A 22,490-nucleotide genomic window follows, 5' to 3' on the forward strand; every position below is an offset into this window, starting at 1 on the left:
GTCAAAGGGCTACGCCCTGGTGTATGCAGCGTCTGCCCATGGTAGCCGGTGAGATAAGAGTGCTGTCCGACTCCCTAAAGTAGTTACGCGTCTGCGTCAACAGGGTCCGTGCAGACACCTAACTGGGCGCTGCTGTTCGTGCTGAGTAAACAAATACGCTCTGCTCCCGGGATTTAGGCGAACCTCCGAATCACGCACTGAATATAGCTACGGGGACCTCGCACAAGCAAAGTTAAAATACGAAACTGTCCCCTCCTCCCCCTCCCCTCAAACCCTCCCCCGGCGATTCTGCCATCAATATCACAGGCTCCCTCTCCGCCGGAACTCCGTTCTGCATTCGCCAGCTCTATATAACTCCGCTGGAAACAAAGAATAGGGAGAGTGCGCAAATGAATTTGGAGGCCACTGTGGCGCCCACGGTCATAATGCGGACGAAACAAAAGCGCGAGGAGACACAAAGAAGCGGTGGGTGCCCTTCATTTCATCACTTTTGTTCGGCTCTACCCATTTGCCAAGCGCGTGTCGGAACAAGAGAGCGAAAAATCAGAGCTAACAAAGCGCAAGTTTTGAAGTGAGGGAGTCTTTATGCTCATCTGTTTTAGCCAAAATCGCTCTATGCCCCTCGCGTCCGGTTGAAACAAAAAGAACCGCTTTCGAGCGAGGTGTAGAAAAAAATGCACAAAAAGGCGAAATTAGTCTGCCGGCACCCAGCCATGATGAGATCCGAGAATGAGTGAGGGAAAGGACGATAAAGAAGAAAAGTGTAGCGGATGGCGAGGGGAAAGCCGGTCACGCGCTGCTAACAGCGCGGGTCGGATGAAAAACACACAAATGTGTGGGATCAGGCCCTCGTGAAACAAGCGGTAGAAAGTAAAGCAGTAAAAGTAAATCAACTGTGCGAAGCGTGGGACGAGTAACAGTCTGGCAGGTGTCGCTTCGGGCCCTCCTCTTAGCCTCTTGTATCTTCCTCTGTTCTTTCCCTCCCTGCCGCCTTCCTCCTTCCCTATTGCGCCACCCGCACTCCCTCGCTGGCGCCCCCGGGACGCAAGTCGTCCGCGTCAAATCGTCCGCGGAACTCGGGACCGCGAGGTCGCTCACATCACAGCGCCATCGGAACCCGGCACGCCGGAGAAGTTGACGTCTGCTAGGTCGGAAAGTTGTCCCTAAGATCTCATTTGTTCGAACAACCAGTATCTACTGGGCATCTATAACCTATTGTTTGCTATCCTTAGCTTGTACATTTAATTAAGACTTTGCCTTCAGAGCTTGCGCAATACGACGAACATCACTAGTGTTACGGTTCGACGATCGACAATATCGATATCGATTCGACGAATTTTCAAAGATCTGTAGTAAACAAGGAGCTCTGGAACGTGTGCCTCAGAAGTGATCGTACTGCTTTGAAGTACTTTGACTGAACTTGACAAGAGCCGACCGCCGCATCGAAGAAGAACAGCACTAGCCACCGGATTTCGCTGGTGGCTGGAAGCAGGTGTAATGACCAGTGTCCGAGGCACGCCCTGGACACCTAGACGACAGGCAGGCTTCGCCAACGCTCCGACCGCTCAAGATCCAAACTAGCCACAGGAAGGTTGGAGTACCGACTTTCCGGCAGCGGGACACGCCGCGATGGAGGGCCATGGAGTGACCGGGTCGAGAAGGCAGGCAGTAAACGTAGGAGCCTTGTTTGTTGTCGGTAAGACTGTTTTACCACTTTTACCACGAACACCAGACATAAGAGAAAGAGAGAAAGTAATTTAATGCCAGGAGACATAGGAGGAGGAGTTCAATACGGCTTGACTGCTGAGCTTTCCCTTTAATGCACAATAGAAGAGAATGGTAATCGCTAATAGAATCAGGGCAACCTTAAACTTCAGTTATCCAAAGGATCAAGCAGGTTTACTGAAAGGGTACTCTGCTATCGATTATACCTATATATTAACAAGGTCATAGACAATTATACATGGAATTCACTGATTACGAAAAAGCATTTGGCTCAATCGAAACATCGGTAGTTATGCAGAAATTGTGAAATCAGGGTGTAGACAAGCGGCATGTGAAAGTACTGAAGTATATCTATAGCGGCTGGCGCAGCAACCATTGTTCGTCATAAATAAATAAAATTCCACTTAAGAATGGTGCTTGGCTAGAAGGCACGACGTCCCCATTACTATTCACAGCCTACTCAGAGGAAGTATTCAGAGGCTTGATTCGGTGATGGCACTGCATTGCTAGGTAACTCAGGGGATTAAATGCAGAGACTGATTGATGACCTATACAGTTAAATTAAAAAAGTAGGGCTAAAATAAATATTCAGAAGACTAAGGTAGTGTTCAACAGCCCCGGGAAAGAACAACACTTTACAATAGGTAACGAAGTATTAGAAATGGTAGGCGAATATGCCTACTTAGGACAGGTAGTAACAGCAGATCCGGACCATGAAAAGGAAATAACTAGAATAATAAGGTTGACATGGAGCGCGTTTGACAACTACTCGCAGATTTTGACTAGTAGCTTACCGGTATCGCTCAAGTGGAAAGTATGTAATAGTTACATCTTACCTGTACTACTTATATGGCTGAAGCGTGGAGGCGAAATAAAAGGTTTTATTTAAGTTGAGGACAAGGTAGGGAGCTATGGAACGAAAAATCGCAGGTGTGACGTCAAGGAATTGGAAGCGTGCAGAGTGGGCCAGATGAATAACTCGAGTTAATGACGCTCTAGTGGAAATCAAGAGGAAGAAATGAGCATGGGCAGGGCATGTAATTCGAAAGGGGATAGCCGGTGATCGAAAAGGGTAATAAATTGGATGCCAAGGGAAGGAAAGCGTAGCAGGGGGTGACAGAAAGTCAGGTGGGCGGATGTGGTTAATAAGTTCTCAGACGTCAAGTGTATGAAGTTAGAGCACTACTGGGCTGGTTGGAGGAATATGGGAGAGGCCTTCGCCCTGCGGTGGGTATAGTGTGGCTGATGATGGTGATGAGAACAGAATGGTACGTATATTTGAGTTAAAACTTTAAATGCCTTATTTCCTCGAGCACGCCACTATTCCTCACCAGTGGCATTCATTTGGATAAATATGTGGCTTTACAGTAGCGATGACATAACGGTTTGATACTCCTCGTTTTACGCGGCTGCTGTGGGCTTGGAACCTGAGTGCCTCAGGGTTCGCACCAATGTTTCAATTGCTACGAAGCTTTTCGTATCTTAGTACTCGATTTATTAGAGATTAATTCTGCAGCTGAGACACAGTAACCACTGATCTCTTCAACGCATCTGCCTTTGCAGCAAGCAAATCAAACTATCGTTATTCAAACAGGGGCGATGCACCTGTAGCCGGAACACTAGTCTCTGCGTCCCAGCATAGAAGAATGAGGGTGGTTGTTCGGGCTAACTCATTTTAGACTTAAGACCTTTCGCATATATGACCCAACAATAAAGGAATGATTAAGTAAAGTGAAGTAATGAATGCAAGAAGCAGTTTTTGCTAATCATCAGAGGATTTACTTATCATGCGAATTAATGGATCGTTGCTCTTTGACTGCGAAACAACTGCCCTTCGAGAAACTCCCATAATACACTGAAATTTCATCGTTTCTGCCACTTAAGTCTGGCGCTGACGCCTTCTAGCTGCCCTATAGTTTGCTTCAATAATAGAGTGACTCATGGACATTTTTTCGAGTTCTAGGACTTATAGAAAATTGTGGGACTCTCTTTTACCCGCATGGATGTGTCAAGGCCGATGTTAACAGGTAACCATTCCCTTCACCGACATCTCCTAAATGAAATGGACTAAAGTCGACGAATAATAGTGGCCGCAGCGATCGTCATATTATGCAGGATCTTGTTCGATAGACACCGCTGTTGTACTGTGTACCATTTTCTTTTGCTTCCTCACAGGGATGATGCTCATTGGCCGTTCGACGGTCGAAGGTGCTAAGGGAGTCACTATCCTGGACTGCATCAGACAGGAGATTCCGGCAACGGTGAGGCGAGCATATTTCTGGTGCTTGGAGTTATACTTGCACTTGGAACTTTTCAGTCGTGTTGAAAAACGAGCACAATGTACGCGAGCTAAAGCTGTTACCTTTATGAGAACGACGACGGTTACTCCCGAAAAGTGGACTCGCAATACAACCGAGGGTTCCCTGGCTACCAGACCTTCCTAGAGGAGACACAGTGGATTGATTACTGGTCTTCTAGTCAGCCTTGATTATACTATTCTGTTAATGACGCGTAGAGGATTGTCTGGGAACCTGGTTCATTGAAGTAGAAGCAATGCTCGAGTATGTCCCAGCACGCGGTACAAGCACTGAAGAGGTTGTCGGGCTAGGCGGGTTTTCATCAATGTCAGCATTGATGATTCCCCGTGCTCTGTCCTCGTCCTGTTATGCGTTGCTGAAATTTATAGGCATTCAGGTTGGAGAACGCGGGCGGATCGAAGTGTTGAACGTTCTTCTTTCATACGCAGAGGAATGTCAATCAAAGTGCACCATCAGCTTCTTCTCTCTGCAAGTATTGTCCGTGCTACTTCGTAGTTAATCTCGCGGCTGTGCGTTTCACTATTTCAGTGAAAGCGTAGTAGGTGACTTTCGTGTGTACATGAGGTGTGGCGGTGTACATCTGCGGGGCCATATACATGTACCTCGGATTCTCGCATTGTTTAGGTGTGACTGCACTATTGGAATTGCGGAGAGTTGGTATGGTATATACTATATGATATTCACGGGGCTTACGACCAACATCAACATCTATGCGGGACTTCGTAATGAACAGCTAGGGTTCATTTAAACCATCTGGGTATCTTTAGCGTGGGCTGATATCGCACAGCCCACGGCAGCCTTGCGATTCCCGTTCATAAAGAAGTAGCCGCGGGGACCGGAGTGGAACCTGCTAGGGCTGAGCAGCCGAATACTCTTACCCTACCGTGCTCTAACCATTGAACCCCTGCGTTGGGGAAACAGCTGTCGGCGGAATAATCGCAAGATTACCGCAACCAGTAAGGAAGCCAGCTCTAATTTCTTCACATCATGTTGGCATATGAAGCCTGCAAAATGGGGTTTCAATGGTTTGTAGCGCTGAGATCTGGCTGTCGGATGAAGTAACGCCACCAGGTTGAATGATCGTCTCGTCGACTGGAACATCACACCTGTGCGTCTCGGGCTAAGTGATTTCGACTCGCCCGGAAAAGTGCATGTGAACTAGATCGAGATCAGAAGTCGAATCAGGCTTAGAGAGAGTCAGAAAACTTGTCTTAGCTTGCCTACTAAATTCTTTTCTTATTATTTATCTTTATTTGTCTCCTCCCTGATATCAATCACCCTTGCCATGCCTTTTACTTATACCCAGAAGCTGTAACGTACGGTTTCAACCGAAAAACAAAATCATTCGCATCGAATCCGTACATCGAAATTCGGTTTCACACGAGAAAAAATATCCGTGACAGCTTTTGACTGCTGGCCACATACGGTTACAAGGTAGAAATTCGGAAGCCAAGAGAGCACAGACCACAGCGCAATGCTAAGCTATATTAGGCATTAGCAGTGGGCTGACCGCGAGAGCCTTTGTTACTTATCCAAGCTTTGTCTTCTATAGCGCAGTGCCTTTTGTTCACAGACTGTCATCTCATCAGTGACGGTTCAGCAGTTCCTCCGTGGAATGTGAGGACACTGGAAACGTTTGTAACAGTAACTAGCTATCTTAAAGTTATTGCTTGCGTATTGTAAAAAATGAAATCGCTTACAGTGATGACCGAGTCTTATTCAGTGACATAAATCAGCCATTAACTCGGCACGGTCGGAAAAATCGCTGGAGTTGCTAGTTACAGCGAAAGCTTCACCAGTCGCCGTGTCTGCTCAAATGACCTTGAACGAGAGAAGCGGAGTTGTGTAACCACGTGACATGCTACGTGACTTACCGCAGTTACAGCAGCTCACTCCGCCGTCGTCACGGCCGTAGCACATGACTACATGCTGATGCACCGTACCACGTGACTGCACGCTGATGCAACCGCGCGGTATAGCCACCGTGTTGAGGTGTCTTGGCTCGCTTAATAAAGCCCGTGTCTGTGCGCTGCCTATGCGATGTATTGAATGGATGAAGCAAGTCAGCCGGAGCCGACGTCCTCGCGAGTGGGTACTTGCAGATGTCGGGCCAGGTCTGCTTATCGGGTCGAGTTTGCCAGCCGTACGAGGGATTTAGCAATTGATAGAAAGCGGAAATGCGCTAGACGGGCAGCCCTAACCGATGAAAAGCGCTTCGTCTGGCTAAACGCCGAACGAAAATGTAATTAGCAATACATCTCTAGTCACGCCTAACCACAAATAAACCGAGGCTTAATAGGTGATACCAAAGCTGTACTCAGCTATAGGGCTGACACGTGGGGGCTAAAGAAAGGGGTTCTACTTACGATGAAGAGAACGCAGAGAGCTATGGAATGGGAATTGGCAGGCATAACATTGAGATATAGGAAGCGTGCAGAGTGGGTCATAGAAATAACTCGAGTTAATAACATTCTAATGGAAATCAAGAAGAAAAAATGTTCATAGGAAATAGGAATATAGGAAAACCGATGGTTGAAGAAGGTAACCAATTGACTACCAAGGGAAAGAAAGCGTAGCAGGGGGCGGCAGAAAGTCCAATGGGCGCATGAGATTAACAAGTTCGCAGGAGATAGGACCGGGTTAATGGACGAATGTAGAAAAATTCTTCGCCCTGCAGTGGGTATAGTCGGCTGATGAGGAACGAGGATACTAAAGCTTTCGCTCGCGTAACCAGGGTTAACTGAGCTAAGCCGCAGACATTTTCCTTTCTCCAAAACCTTATTTTTGGGAAGTGTTTTCCGCTTTCAGCTTGTTTTGATGTGGAAGAAAGCATTGAATTTCAGGAAACCAGTTTGTGTTTATTCACAGATAAAGCTATTCCGACACAAGGGCGACTCTATTAAAGGTCTAAATTCCACTTACCTAAGTGAAGCAGCATGCGTATGTGCTGATCTCTAATTGATGTTGCTTGTTGTTTTAAAAGCGAAAACGTTTACTACTCCCCTCCGTAGCTTCTTCGCCATGTGCGTGTGTTTGACCCTAAACCGAGGAGAAACAACGTGGCTGCTATGACGTCACTCAGCCGCCGGATAGGCGGTGCTCAGAGGTCTGGAGGAGGTAAACGTGGGCAAGAGAACATACGAGCATATCAAGGACTTCCTCCGAGATAGGAAGGCGGTGATTAAATTCCAGGACGCAGAGTCCCCCAGCATAAGGCTGGGCAGCAAAGGTATCCCGCAAGGAGTCATACGGTCCCCTTTCCTATTTAACATAGCAATGAGAGGTCTCCCGGCTATGCTAAACAAGGTCCCTGATATAAAATTCAGCATGTACGCCGACGACGTAAACATTTAGATGAATAGCGGAAGTGACACGGAAATTGAGTGGAGTTTGCAAAAGGCAGCAGACGCAGTGGTGAAGTATATGCGGCCGAAAGAGGCCTGGTGTGTTCATCGCAAAAGTCAGAGCTTTTTGTATATAATAGCGACGACCGGAACAAGAGAGAAGTAGAAATTAAAGTGGTGGTGGAAGGCCTGGAAAGTGCCCAGGGTCGAGGAAATGAGGATCCTAGGCATATTTATCAACAAGAAGAGCAACAAAACCAACATCATAAAGAAATTAGCCACATATGCAGACCAAGTAGTAGGCATAAGGAGGATAGCAGTAAAGGCGACAGGACTAAAAGAAAGGAATCTCCTGAAAATGTCACAGGCGACGAAATAAGTCGGATCTGCTACGCGACGCCGCAATTAAACATGAAAAAAGACAGAAATAGAGAAGATAGACAGAATATTGAGGAAATGAGTCAAGCGAACTCTGGGACTCCCCATATCCACGTCGAAGGAGCGGCTTGAGAAAATGGGAGTTCACAACAGATGGGTTGAGCTGGTAGAGGGGATGAGAATATCCCAATTGGAACAGCTCGGCCACTCTGAAACGGCAGAACAATACTCGAATGGGTAGGAATCCGGCCAAGAACTAGCACGCACAAGATGGTAAACATCCCGCCAGGAATCAGGGCCAAGATACGCGTCCCACCTATGCCACGAAACATGCACCCCGAGTGCAACAAAGAAAGGAAAGAGCATAGGGTCAAGGCCTGCGAGAGGAAGATGAGGAAGCGACCGGCAGACCAGGTGGCTTATGAAGGCGCGGCGTGCGGACAGCTTGGGGCGGCTGTATCCGCGGTTGTCGACGGGGCAGGAGCATTAATGGTAGCGGCTTCGAGCCGCACGAGAGATGCCAGCGCGGCGGAAGAGCTGGCGATAGCGCTCGCTTGCATCGGTACCAAGGCCAGGACAATTTTATGTGACAGCAAAAATGCAGTGAGGAACTTTGGGAAAGGAAAAATCTCGGAAGAGGCCAAACGCGTCCTCGAGGTGAGGCCGATAGAACGTAATATAGAAATAATATGGATTCCAGAACAAATCGCACGAGTCTATTACAGGAAATGAGGCTGCACACTAGCTTGCCCGAGCTCTCTATCACCGGGCGGCCGTAGAGCAGCCCTCTCGCATAGACATGAAAGATAGCTTGATTTCATACAACGAGATCAATGAACATTATAAGCTGAGCAGGAGGGTCTATCCGCCGCCCGACCGTTCCCTCGGAAACGAGGAGGCAATTGCGTGGAGAAGATTACAAAGGGGAAATCATATAGGCCCCTTCTGGGTATACATGACACTTTCTAAAGAGGAGAAAGACCAGTATTGCATAACATGCGTGGAGAGGGGCACTCTAGATCACGTAATTTGGGAATGTGCTGGCAGCCCGGGCGCCGAGCAAAATATAGATAGAGAAGCCTGGGAGACCTTGCTGCGGAGCGAGAACCGCGCTCAACGGCAACAAGCCATCCGCCTGGTGGCTGAGGCCGTGAAGTAACAATGCATCTTCACCAGACCTTAGTTTGCGAGGCTCCTGAGTAGGGCTCCCTTAGGCCTGCGTGCCGGGGGGTCAAAAAGGAATGTCATTTCGGTGGAAGTAAAACGTTTTGATGATGATGATAGGCGCCGCCGCCATAACCGAGGTAACCACGCACTCGCCTCTGCTTAGTCACGTGACAACCAAGACGTCACTCAACCTCAGCTATGCTGGAACCGTGCCGCTCGCTCTGTCAGATAGCTTCAGCTGCTGTTGAAAATAAAGACGAAGCGTCGCCTCGGCCCGATATATAGCGCGCTCGCGAATGGGCTCGGGCAGTTGCCTCCATAAGTGACATAGGCCAGACGGCTGATTGCGTTCTTTGATTCCTCCAGATCTGCTGGTGCCGAAACCCGGAAACGAACCAGGGACCTTTAAATGTCGGATAAATGCTCTTAACTGATGCCAAAGGAGTGCAACAGTTCGCGACAATTTAAAGGCACCAGTCGTGTTTTTTTCTTTATTGCCTGGTCTTGACACATTGAATTACACGGAAACAAAATCAACAAAAATCGCACAAACGCTATTTACATATGGCACAGTAAAATTCACGCATGCGCAAGAGAGGCTCTAGTCTTGAGAGCTATTCGGGAGGTTCTGCAGCAGCTTTCTGGATTGCCAAAAACCTGTCGACGCTTTCCCGAAGATAAATTTGGGCAGGCTGTGCATCTTTATTACAGTGGTAACAAGCCATTCTTGAGCGCCATATACAGTGGAGGCCCATGAGCATAATTAAATCAAATGGTACCCCATCCTCATTTTCTACGGGTAAGTACCGGGTGTAGCGGAAAATATTTCAGTGGCGTTCCTTGCAATACATCCCAAAAATATACCCCCTCCCAACAGTGTAAAAAACATGGTCTATTGTTTATGGCTTCCTGCCTATTAAACAATGTGATCCCCAGGGTAGAAATAGTCTCTTTTCCTCCAAAAATAGTTTTACCGGCAAGGTTCCGGCGCCAATTTAAAAAACAATTAGAAGAGTTCATCGATGCTGAACCGAATATTGAGCGAAAGCAATAACTGCGGGGGACCGAGCATTCTTCTTCTTGGTCCTCTGCTTTCTCTTCTACTTTTTCTTTTTCTTCTTCTCCAGCCCACATATAAAGCCCTGCTTTAACCAAGCCGTATGAATCTGCCTTAGTGGCCTAGAGGGTTAAAGAAATGCCAAGGTCCTGGCAGGCTGATTCTAACATAAGCGTCCCATGTGAAACGAGAGACACAAGTTGGCAGCTATTGCCAGCCCACATATAAAGCCTCTCTTTAACCAAGCCGTATGTGCCTTATTGGGGTCTAGGAGTAACGTGAATTCCAGGGTGCTGGCAGGCTGATTCTGATATAACCGTCTCATGTGAAACGAGAGACCCAAGTTGGCAGCTCCTGCCAGCCTGGGGTCGTCTATGGAGGTCGTCTAAAGGTCAAATGTCAATGGCGGTCACCGCCTTTCCACGCTGAAGGCTCAAATTGCGAGCAGTATTGCTTCGCAATAAAAGAAGGTTTTTGCTCCTGGCGTCACCTGCATTCTTTTACCCTTTTTAACAGAACAAGAAAAGGGCGCCATGGATCCCGAATGCAAGCGTCCTGGCATACAGTTTGCAGCTACATATCTTGCTTTAAAGTGAAACGTATCCAGCGTGCCCTTGAGCTACGTCATGAAGTCAACACGCGAACTCTTTAGTAATTTGCGTGCATGCGATGTTCAGAGCGCTCACATGCCAACACGCACCTGAGGCACGTCGAGCTTTAAGGGCAAGCATCCACGCAAATAAAATTACAAGGGTTCAACGCAGCTGAACCAAATATTGAGCGAAAGCAATAGCTGCGGGTGACCGAGCGTTTTCCTTCTTCTCTTTTTCGTCTTACTCAGCCCACATATAAAGCCCCCGCTTTAACCAACCCGCATGAACGTGTCTTAGTGGCCTATAGGGGTAACCTGAATGCCAGGTTCCTAACAGGCACCCAATTTGGCAGCTCCTGCCAGCCCACATATAAAGCCCCGCGTTAACAAGCCGTATGAACGTACCTGACGTCACGTATCACGTGAGCACCAGATACGCCTCTAGCGCGCCACGCCGACCGCTTGAGTTGGTAGCCCAGCTCTCACCCTAGTGTCACGTGGGGTGTGACATCGCAGCGTCACGTGTGTGCGGCCGCGCCACGCTGAAGGCTCGAAACGAAACCTAGAGTAGTATTGCTTTCGTAATAAAACGTTTCCCCATGTATTCCCGGCCATGCTGTGAGAGGAGTTGAAAAGAATTTAGTATACGTTTGGGAAATGAGAACCCTTGCGACAAAGATAATTGAACGCAGCTATACGCAGCAAGAAACGTCGTGCTCTATTGTGCTGTGGCAGCATGCTCTGACAATCAGCCCGCATTAGTGACAGACATGGAGCGCATATACTGACAAAAAGAATGATTGATTTGGTTTGTGGGGTTTACGTCCCAAAGCTACGCAGGTTATGGGATACGCCATTGTGGAGGACTCTGAAAATTTAGACCACCTGGGGTTCTTTAACGTGCACTGACATCGCACAGCACACGGGCTCCTTGGGTTTCGTCTCCATCGAAAAGCGGCCGCACAGGCCGGCATTCGATCCCGCATCCTTGGGCAAAGTAGCCGAGCGCCCTAACTACTGCGTCACCCCGGCAGGCCGACAGGAAGGGCGAGCTGAATCGACGCCTGGTCTTCAGTGAAATTATTTCGAACCTATAGCGCAAACTGCAGTCGAAATGTTGGAGCGCTTACACTCGGTTGCTTGAAAGCCCCGCGTAATTAATTGTTCGGATTTTTAGTTGGTTTCACGAGGAAAGTTCAGTTAGAGGAGCGGAAACGCAAACTAAGATTTGCGGAATGATCTGTGCATATGTGTAGTTTTTTTTAAAACGAAAATAAACATGCGAATCACTTTTCTCTGCTCCAGGCTTACGGATTTTGTTGAATTTTACTGTTATTTACTTTCGACGGGGGCTAATTTAACATTGTTTCCATCAGCAGTGATTAAATTGACAGGGTCCTTAACTGGTGGGCACGAGCGCGTGGGTTCGTTCCTGGCTGTGGCTATATCGTTTCCGCACAGGTGCAGGGCAAAGCTTCCATGTTTTGCGAGATGTTAGTGTGCCTTATCAATAAGCGAAATGAGCGGAATCATCCACTACGCCATTCCTCATTGCCGACGCCGCTTTGGGACGTTCAATAAATAGACTATTCCGCACTGAAACTTTTGTATTGGAAAGGTCCAACTTAAGGCTGCTTTTAGGCTCAAATGTAGACTTAGAAAAATATGCACAGCCCTATTGGTCCGCTTCTAAGCACCGTAACGAGGCTGGCTGCAAATTTACAGCGTTCTCTATCTCGCAGGTGACCAGGAACCTTGTTTTCACCCTTTCCAGCTTTGATATCCCTAGAGTGATTGCAGGAGTACCGTTACAGGTTTAACCTCCCCGTTAATCATCTGTATTACCACCCACCCCCCTCGCTCTCCTACAAATCTGTATTATCTAAGGCCCACCCCTTATCTAAAAACCCCGTCATAGGGGCATTTGAGGTATTTAAAATAAATAAAACAATAAAGAAGCAAACCCCTTTTACTATATAAATTTTGACAGTGGACAATCACTGCATATTCGTTTTCAAGAAAAACGTTAGGACAGTCGGCTGCAGTTATAACGGGAGTGGTTATTCTATATGTTGTTAATTTAGTTAAGCAGTATACAAAATCTACCGCGCTGAGATGGCCTCCAGACGCAATGAAGGAAGTAATTTACTGTAGCAAGCACCCGAAGTATTTTTGAGAATTCACCATTGTACAGCGGGGAAGTCAGCCACTTCTTTATTTCTTTTGTCCGGTGGGGCCTTTTGGTTCTCTGGTGCTTTGCTAGAAGAGAAGGTAATTCGCTGCCCCAAACACAATATTTGCTTATGTACAGTCGTGAGCAAAAGTGGTATACAACACTCTGCTGGTGACAGAGCTCAGGAAAACTGCGTAGAAATGCCATCTAGTGAGAGCGTAAGGGACAGCGACATCGGCACACGCACGTGGACAAAATGAGGCACTGCCACTATTGTCTCGAGCATGGATAGCTGTTGCTATATAAAAAGACATGATGTTTTCTCGAGCTCCGCCACCGGTTGAGTGTTGCATACCACTTTTGCACACGACTGCACCTTTAAGAAGAAAAACAGCGACTTCTTTCTTCCATAAAATGTACTAAAATAAACTGTTTCAATTGCAATAGCGCTAGCATCACCCTGCTGTTGAGTGTTTTCAAAGGTGGCGCTGAGTATAATTATGGGGGTCTAGCATACTTTACCGGCCATGCCAAACGGGCTTGAGACTAGAGGCAAATATATCTATTTTCTTTTTACAAATCAGATTCATTGGACATCTTACAGATAATGGCTGAGCAACTGTGGGATATTGTGAGATGTTGTAATGAACGTTTCAATTAGACTGTTATAATCTTTCGATGCATAGTAACACCTTAACATAATGTTATATTAGTCCTGCGCCCACTGTTCGTAGTTGGACCGCCGTTTAATTGCAATGGGGTGTATTTTCAACAGTAATTGTGATGCGTCTTATGAATATTGTAAGACAATGTAGCAGTGATAGTGATGAGAATGATCTACTCCACCGATGCAAAGCAAAATCTTCCTTTTGTCCTACGCTCGTACTGAGTAGTTAAAGTGCCATAAAAACGAGTTTGCTTTAGACAGGTGGTAACTAAGAGAAACATGCAAGAGTACCCAGGCAGGATCTGTGTTTATATTGGTCATTATGGTGCAACCTTACGGCAAGCGGAAAAAGTTGTTTTCTTAGCTAATCTGCCGTTGAAAAAGAGTTCAAAGCACTGCAGCGCAACGAAAGACGAGGGCACAAGAACAGAACTATGCAAGTAAAAGGCTGAAGAAGCCGTGTGAGCAGTTTTAGATTGCCGTGAAAACATAGGCATGTCAAATGTTAAAGCTAAAGCGAATAGCTATGTGACAAGTTGGACATTTGCAAGGTGGTTAACAAAATTGGTGATGCATGAAAATATGTTGAGACGTAGTTTTCAGTGCTTAAGCCCATAAACCCCAGAAACCGTTCAGAGGAAACATTTCGGAACCCGGCACATGGTAGAAAGCTGTCTCCATGTAGCACTCGCAAAACAATCTTAACCTCTTACGTGTCGATGATCCTTTTATCAATAAGAATTCCGAAGGAATTATGGAGTTTGTACGAACGCACTCTGGCGACAGTTGTGATTTCTTAGTGGATATGTTAAGGACCTCTATTAGTCGCTGTCGAGTGACAAAATGCGATGCTGTGTAGAGGAGTGCATTGATGAGTTCAGGTGTGCTGCAGCCCAGGACGCGGCTGACGTTTCAGCGAGTGGCCAAAATATTTATATTCGTTGATAATTTTTTTAATCCTCGTTAACTGGGACTCCGGCCCATTAGAGTTATATGCTCATAGCATTATAACAATTATGAAATGATTCTGTCCTAATCTACTTGTTTTAACGAGTGAACTCTCCATACATAACTTCATTCAGCCCTTCACGTCACCTTTCATGCCGATCGCATTTGCCGAGCCTACCAGCCGCGAAGTAATAAAACATTTGTTGCCATATCACTCCTCACACACTAAACGTGTAACAAGAGTCATCGTAAATCTCCGCTTCCAAAATTCTCTCCGAAAATTATGCATGTATGCATATGACGATTGAAAGTTTTAAACAGCAGTTACAGAGGCTGACTGAAGCTCGTTAGTCCGCGATGTACAAGTATCCTTTGCGGTAAAGCTCCTCAAGAAGCTGAAACTTGAGAATCAATGTCACCCTCGTCAGGGTCTCGGGGGACGGAAGCATCTTGTACTACCATATCTGCAAAAGATTTCACACAACATGAAAAGAATTGGTCAAAGGCGAATACAACCATGGTGATCTCGTCCCCTAAAAGAAAAAAAAAAAACAGCCTTGCCACCTTGTGTAAGCTGGGAAAAAAATGGCAGTGACTTAGTTCAGCTATGCCAGGATATACGTAGCATGAGCTTGGTTTATCTTGGCTGGTCCCGGCTTTTCCTTGGTTTACTTATCTCGGCTTTTTATGGTTTGTGAGCACCGGTCAGCGAACACCGGTGGTTTACGAACGCCGATCTAGGAACTATGTACTAGGAACGCCGAACTACTCTGTCATGGGCACGGTGTTGCTCTCCCTTTGTCTCTCTTTCTCGCTCGATACACCCCGGTAGAACGCTCAAAGAAGGAAGGAAAAAGCTTTATTCAGCCCTATGTTATTTTTGGGCGGTTTTTGGGGCGTCTTCAAAGCTCCTTGTTGCATCCCCAGAAGTCTCCTCCGTCGACCTCGTCCACTTCCACCCAATGGTCGGTTGCCCTCAGTCCAGGGCTCCGCTGGCTACAGCCGCCCGTTGAGCTCGCTGTACCAGACCTTGCTGGTCTTCGCAGCGGTCGCTGGACAGCAGTCTCCCATTGCTCCGCACTCGGGTTTCAAATTGTGGGGACCACGTCTATGTATTGACAGGTCCATCTGATGTAATATAGTGTGGGCTTTTCGTCGCACCACGGACATCTGCCCGTGTATATGGCAGGGTGCATTTTGTTTAGTATGTGTAGGTTTGGGTATGAACCTGTTTGTAGTTGTCTCCAAATGTCTGTTGAGAGAACTGTGCGGGGGGCAGGGGGGTATCGCAATCTTCTGCCTCTATAGTTTTCTAGTATGGCCGAGTATACCTTAGGTGCTGGCAAAATTTTGTGGACTTGCCAGTGTATGGTCGAGCTATCCTGTCGGCCTCTTGGTTCCCTGCCACCCCCATGTGCCCTGGTACCCACATAATTTTGTGTGTGGTCTTATTTTCTGCGTGGTTTTTAATTTTGTCACTCACTTCGAGGAGTATACGGAGCGCGTGACGACATATCCTACAATTCATGTAATTTTGGCAGGCTGTTTGAGAGTCCGTGAGTATCGTTAGCGATCGCCTGGTTCGCCACCGCTAGAGCAACGGCTACTTCTCCGGCCTCTGCTACCGTGCAGTGTCTCATAGAGGCACGGGTCACTTCGCGTATGGAGACGAATCAACCACCGTGGCCACTGCAATTTTGTTGTGTCCTCCTCTCGAGGACGCATCCGCATACACGGTCGTGTCTTGAGAAGCGTATGTTTTCTGAATGAATTCGGCCCTTGCTTCTCTTCTGCCTCGGTGGAGGTTGAGGTCCATGTTTCTCGGGATTGGAGCTACCTTGAGGGACTTGAGAAACTCGTCGGGGATCGTTTCCGTCCTCGCAATTTCTTGCATCTGCTCGCGGCACCCTAGCCTCTGTAAGAGCGCTCTTCCAGTCGTTGTCTGCAGCAGCCGGAGTTTCTGCGACTCAAGCTGCGCCTCGCGTAGCTCTTCTATGTTGTTGTGCAATCCAAGAGCCATGAGTATTTCTGTCGGCGTGTTCCACGGTAGTCGGGGCGCTGTCTTATACGCTTTGCATAGCAGGGCATTCGCTTGTTGCATTTCGCTCTTGTTGATGCATTGGTACGAGAGGCTGTACATAATTCGTCTCACTACCAGGTTTCTGATTAGTTTTAGTGTGTCCTCTTCGCGCATGAAATGCCGCCTGTTGGTGATGCGTGTGATCATGCATGTTACTTGTAGCGTTGTTGCTTTGAGCAGAGTAAAAGTGTGAGTACTGCGTTGGTTGGATTGAGCCCACATATCCAATATTCTTATTATTGTCTTTATCGGGATGGGCATTCCTTCCAGGTAGATGTTGAGTTTCAGGTCTTTACTGGTTGGGACGGTCCGGTTTTGTTTGCCTCTGCGCATTCGAAGCAGTTCAGATTTCTCGGTCGAGCATGCGAGCCTTCTTTCTCCAAGATACTGCTGTACACAAGAGGCCGTTTCCTGTAGTTTTTCTTCCTTCTCCTCGAAGGAACCGGTTTTCGCCCGGACTTCTATGTCGTCGGCATACATAGCGTGCCTGATGCCTTCGATTTTCTCTAGTTATCGTGCTAGACCTATCATAGCTATATTGAAGAGAATAGGTGAGATGACTGACCCTTTGGGTGTTTCTTTCTTTGGCGCGTGAATTTTGCTCGGTCGAAGGTCTCCCATTCCGATGGTGACAGTTCTATCTTAAAGGAAGGTTTTGACGTACCCGTGGATTCTGCGTCCGCAGTCCAGGTCGTCTAGGCCTGTAAGGATCGCTTCGTGACTGACGTTATCGAATACTCCCTTGATGCCGAAGGCCATTTGAGATCTTCACCTTTTCGGGGTACGTTGCGAAGCACATCTTGTATTTGGAGGAGCACGTCCTGCGTCGAGAGTTTTGCTCTGAAGCCGAACATGGTATGGGGTACACGGTCATTATCTTCCATGTAATTTTGCAGTCTGAGCGTCACCATCCGCTCGTGAAATTTGCCAAGGCACGACGGGAGCCAGATGGGCCTGAGATTTTCAATTTGGAGCTTTTTGCCATGTTTAGGGATCATAACTACTTCGGCGTATTTCCAGTGTTTAAGACGTCTTTAAGAGTGGAACGCAACAGCGTTCTTCCCCTTCTTTCATCCATGCTACAAACGCCAGTGTGTGAGCGTCGGTCTGTGAACATCGGTGGTTTACGAACGCTGGACTACAAAGCTGGTCTACAAATACCGAGCTACGAACTCCGAACTACACTGTCATGGGTACAGTTGCTCACCCTTTCCATTTTTCTCATTCGACACACCCTCTTTCTCCTGTTCCTTCTCCTTAAGTATACTGTTATGGCATGGTTGCTCTCCCTTTCCCCCTCTCTCACTCAACACACCCTTTCTCCCTTTTCTCCGCTGGGGTTACGGAGGCGGCGGCGGCAGCTGTGTCCCTGTGACTACGCTCTCATGCATGCGCAGCTTGGTCGGCGCAGAGGACACGCGAAGCTCCTTCCAACCAGCGTAGTGTAGCTCACGCTACAAAACTAACAACAAGTCACGTGGATGCAGAGTTAAGCACCAGAAACCGTACGCAGCGTACGATGAAGGGGTCGTATATCACATTTTCTTATCATGCGGCAACGAATGTATAGGGCAGACAGGGCCTCAGACAGCGCCTAATGGATCAGACTTGCAAAATCAAGAACAGGAAAGGGAAAAGCTCGTTGACCAAATTCTCTCGTGCGAGACAAAAGCATACAAAGCTCTCCTGGATAAATGTGTTGTCATAGCGAAAAGCAGATATAGTTTAACAACGTGAATTCATTGAAGCCGAGACGATAAGTAGCTAAGGTCTCACGTGCCTTGAATGCCTTCCATCTTCCTTAGCGATAAAGAGCTCGCATTTCTGTGAATGTGATAATGTTGTGCAAAGCTGATGACGCGTTTTTTTCTGGCGTATAAATTTGCTCTTTGAGATCAACAAATTTGTGGGAGGTTGCTTTCCTGGCTGTTCTCGTATCCTCGTGTTTTGTGGCGCTACAGTGTTTTGAAGCTATGAATCACAAACCGCAAAAACCACCCTACTGAAAAAAAAAATAAAAAAAACGGCCTTGAACATAATTTTAGGACATGTTGCTGGTTCAATGTCGGATTAACATCGGTAACCAAGTACATCAGCTACAAAACTATCTGATAAGTTTGCAGATTTCCCATTTCAGAAGTCACGAGCTTCTAATACGCCATTACGCCATTAAGGCATCTAGTTATCGTGTTTGCAGTAACTAATGCGTGATTACTAGGGGATTTGTTCAGCATTAGCTAGCAAATTAAACAATTGCCTTACATTATTTGTACTTGTCGGTTTCATTCGCCCAGGTTTCTCCAAAGTTCCAAGAGTGCGTTGACAACGTAACCATTGGGAGCTTCTACAAATTCATGACTGTAAGTACTTCTTTCGCTCATCGCGCAAACAGCTTGCAAGTGCTGACAATGCTGGCGTTCATTGGGGTTGCGTAGGTAACTGTCTTGATATCGATTTGTCTTCGTTTTCTCTCAACCACATGCAGGGTTTGCAATGCATCCTGAGGCTGGCGAATGCAGTAAGTACTTCGACTTTCTCACTAGCTACATGAAGGTCGAATCTATGAGAAAAAAACTGCCGTCGACTGCTCTTTCGAGAGTATTTACCCATTAATAATCTATAAAGTTTTTTTCTTGCGAATCCGGGTTGAGGCAGTTCACCTTCGCCGCTCAATGAGGCACCTTCCTTATGGCGCAGATTCGGCCGGATCGCTTTGTCGACACCGCGCTGCTATTCTCGGCAGTGGGGGACTTCAAGGGTACTCGGTTCGAGCTTGCAGTCGACAAGTGCGCCTCGCCGCCCATGCTGGTACGTGCACTCGCCGTTGCCTTTTGCGACACCAAAACTTCTTGTACCTGAATTGGTTAGTACATAGCCAAGATGATGTCAGCGTAAGAACTGATTCAAACAAACTAAAGACGAAGGACTACACTGACGACGTGTTGTTGCACGAAAACGAGAGCAGCGAAGCTGCCATTAAGTCGCTCATGCGCATGTCAGATAATATCGTTCTTATGAAACGTTGAGTTTTAGGACTACGTCCCAAAGCGACTCTAGCTAGAGGAAGTGAATGGCTCCGGATAATTTCAAATTCCTGGAATTCCCAGACATTATAGAAATCGCACAGCACTGACTAGTTTTTCGCCTCCACCGAAAAGCCGCCTGCACGGCCGGGCTTGCATCAGCGATCGAGCGCTCTAACCTCTTCGTTACCGCGTCAGGGTTTTGAGAAAAGTGACACGGGCGTAAGGAAGAGTCACTGAGAAGGATTTCACTAGTGTAGCGGAGACATAATTGCAGAGGTTTAAATATGTAAAATTGAGATTGAACCTAAGAATCGTTTGGGCTACCATATATTGGGCGCTGCCTGTTCGCACTTGATTATACAATGGAAAAGAGAGCAACTTTCTAGAACCATGGACCATCGCTTGACGCGTTTTTTTTTTTTTTTTCCATCCCGGAACCTAGCTTTCTGTAGCCAGTTCTGAAATGATAATAGTTCACTGAACTTCCGACGGCAAAAGTTACATGTGAAAGAAAATTCGTGCATGCAATGTTTGAAACAACATTTGCTGAATACGCTGTGAGGTTTGCAATTGCACATTCTTTCATTCCACTGTAAATCTTTTCCCTGCGTCTTGCGAATGAGTCAGCTCGGGTCCGACCATTCCTTATGGTTGGCTTGATTTCGTGTGCACCAGAGACAGCCGGGGCGCGTACTGCTTGCATTTGATGCAGGTACTATTTATTGATGCTTTATTACACTGCAATTTTACGTTAGGTGTCCCTTTTTATCTCTTCGTCCACCTCTGGCTCTTTTCAGGCGAATAGCATGCGAATAGAATAGCAGGGTTTGTCGCAAGATTCCACGACGTTATGAATCCAGGCATACACATATTTACATTTAGGTCTTTTCATATCCTGTTTCTTTTTTTTTTTCTTAGGCGATCAAGTTCACCACCTGCCTTTTCACTCGATTTCAGGAGGTAAGTAACATGCATCCTGTCTTTAGGATCAAAAGGCGATGTAGCCAGACAGCGCTGTGCGCATTCTGGTGCACAGTTTGTGCACAATCTGAGCTCCTTCACCTAGTCAGTGATTATTTCTCTAATTAAAACCAAGTATATGTTCAGCGGTTAGTCCCTAGAGGTGGGCAGGCCGCGAAGTCATCGCTTTTGCACATGGTATGGACAGTCGGGTGTAGGTAAAAACGTCCCGGAAGAAATGGCCCCGGCAAAAAACGTTCCCGGAAGAAACGGCCCCTGAAGAAGCAGCAACTAGGAAAAAACGTTCCCAAGGCGAAAACTAGAACTAAATATGATTTCTTAGGGAACTCACATAAAAAAAAAAGTGCACATTTTATGCCATTATTTCTGTGTTTTAAGTTAAATTTAATCATCATTTGGAACCTGTGTCCTCTGGACGGCCGAGTTGTTTACAAGAACTGCGTAAAAGCATGATGAAAGATCCATCTGGCTCTTTAGACATTGCGTGATTCCGAGCTTCGCAGCTCGTTAAGTATAATTAAGACAGGTCTAATCACCTTGGTAATACTGCCCACCAAGAACAGTACAAGCGGATCGGCGCGTGGTTGTCTCCGGGAACCGCCTAAAGCAGACGTAACTTGTATTAACCCCGGGACCTTCTGGGGACGAGGTTTAACCATTCCTCTGATGATGGTGTAGAATGGTGATAAGGGTAATGACGGTGTAAGCAGGGCGAGGATTAACCGGTCGTGCACCATGCCCACCCTAAAACAACGCTCCAAGCTTTTGGTCTGGTAAAGCCGGTGGTCAGCTCGCCTTTTCCTCGCAAAAAAAAGTGATTACCGCTGCCATCATTTTTCTCTGTTTTGTTATGAATGTCCGCATTAGTTCGATGTTCACGATCACCCCCAAGCCGACAAGTGAAACCGCTGTAATAAAGTTAACATACATCAGTCGTCATTGCAGCTCGCCACGAGGAAACTCAGGACTTCAGACCCCGTTCGGGTGACACTTTTTCCTATTTCGCGAAAAGGACATTTTTTTTCCGGGGACGTTTTTACCGGACACCATGGACAGTCAGCTGTATTGTTTCGTGTTATGGCCACGAATATTATCATGTACCAATTTTTCTAAGGGCAATCAAGTGTCGCGACAAGCAATTTACCACATGCAGATTAGTTCTATTAGCGTAATAGGTTCTGATTCCAGCGCCAGGAGCTCCGTAATGGCTTGATGAATGAGTTCTGGCCTACAGTGACAATAGTCGCTCGGATACAGAATGACTGCCACGGGTATCCATAGCGTTTCCTTATTTGGTGTGCTATTTTGGCGTAGCACTAATAATCCTGCCTTCACTTGCAACAGGCTGAGGATGGCGCCTTGTTTCCACTCTGCTCGCAGGTTTGCAAAACGAGAGTGAAGAAACCAGGATAGTGTTTCCTGAAGAATGCTGCTATATGCGCCGCGTTTTTCGTGGCGTATGTGCTGGCAAGCAAGGATGGAAGTGGCAGGGTACAATCTTCTTCAAGAGAGATGCTGGGCGTCGCAGGACTGCGGGGACGCCACTCATCATCGTATATGTCTGTAGTGTGGATGCGTGGATGCGTCGCTTGCGACGACCACATAGTTGTTGACATGATGGGCTTTTTTTTTTTGTTTTGTCCGGAGGCAACAAAAATGACGGCTCAGTGCCGTTTTTTGCACCCTACTCCGTGACTTGTAGAACACATGGCACGTAAGGATTCTTATCCCGCTAGTCATGCAGGGATCGTAGATGTTGGTGTAGTCTCCTGAGCACCAATGATAGCCGAGATATTTGGAGTGCTGTTAAATGGCTCGCATGGTTAGCTCGAACAGTTAGAGATAGCCTCACCACACAGATGAAAGTCCAGTGATCTCCGCTTCAAAAAGCAGCATGCATAAAAGTCATTGCGTTGGGAATGGGAATAACTTATTACAGCAATACACACACCAGTCTACTCAGTTTCCTTCGGTGTTAGTCATAGAAACTTTTCTTGAGATTCTTATTAGAGCGCGTATGCGATCAGTTCGCCC

At 47.0% G+C, this 22,490-nt stretch overlaps 1 protein-coding gene across 1 annotated transcript; it reads left to right on the forward strand.

The window, feature by feature from the left end:
* The first annotated feature begins 1,629 nt into the window (after positions 1 to 1,629).
* LOC146209179 (uncharacterized) lies at positions 1,630 to 21,998 on the forward strand. Its single transcript, XM_084587361.1, has 7 exons — positions 1,630 to 1,696; positions 3,901 to 3,986; positions 18,744 to 18,809; positions 18,935 to 18,967; positions 19,147 to 19,257; positions 20,394 to 20,435; positions 21,837 to 21,998. The coding sequence occupies exons 1-7, from the start codon at positions 1,630 to 1,632 to the stop codon at positions 21,867 to 21,869; spliced, it is 438 nt and encodes a 145-aa protein (XP_084443487.1). The 3' UTR covers positions 21,870 to 21,998.
* The last annotated feature ends 492 nt before the right edge of the window (positions 21,999 to 22,490 follow it).

The sequence above is a fragment of the Amblyomma maculatum genome, chromosome 1, assembly GCF_055883805.1.
Source record: "Amblyomma maculatum isolate TAMU_Amacu chromosome 1, ASM5588380v1, whole genome shotgun sequence".
Lineage (NCBI taxonomy): Eukaryota > Metazoa > Arthropoda > Arachnida > Ixodida > Ixodidae > Amblyomma > Amblyomma maculatum.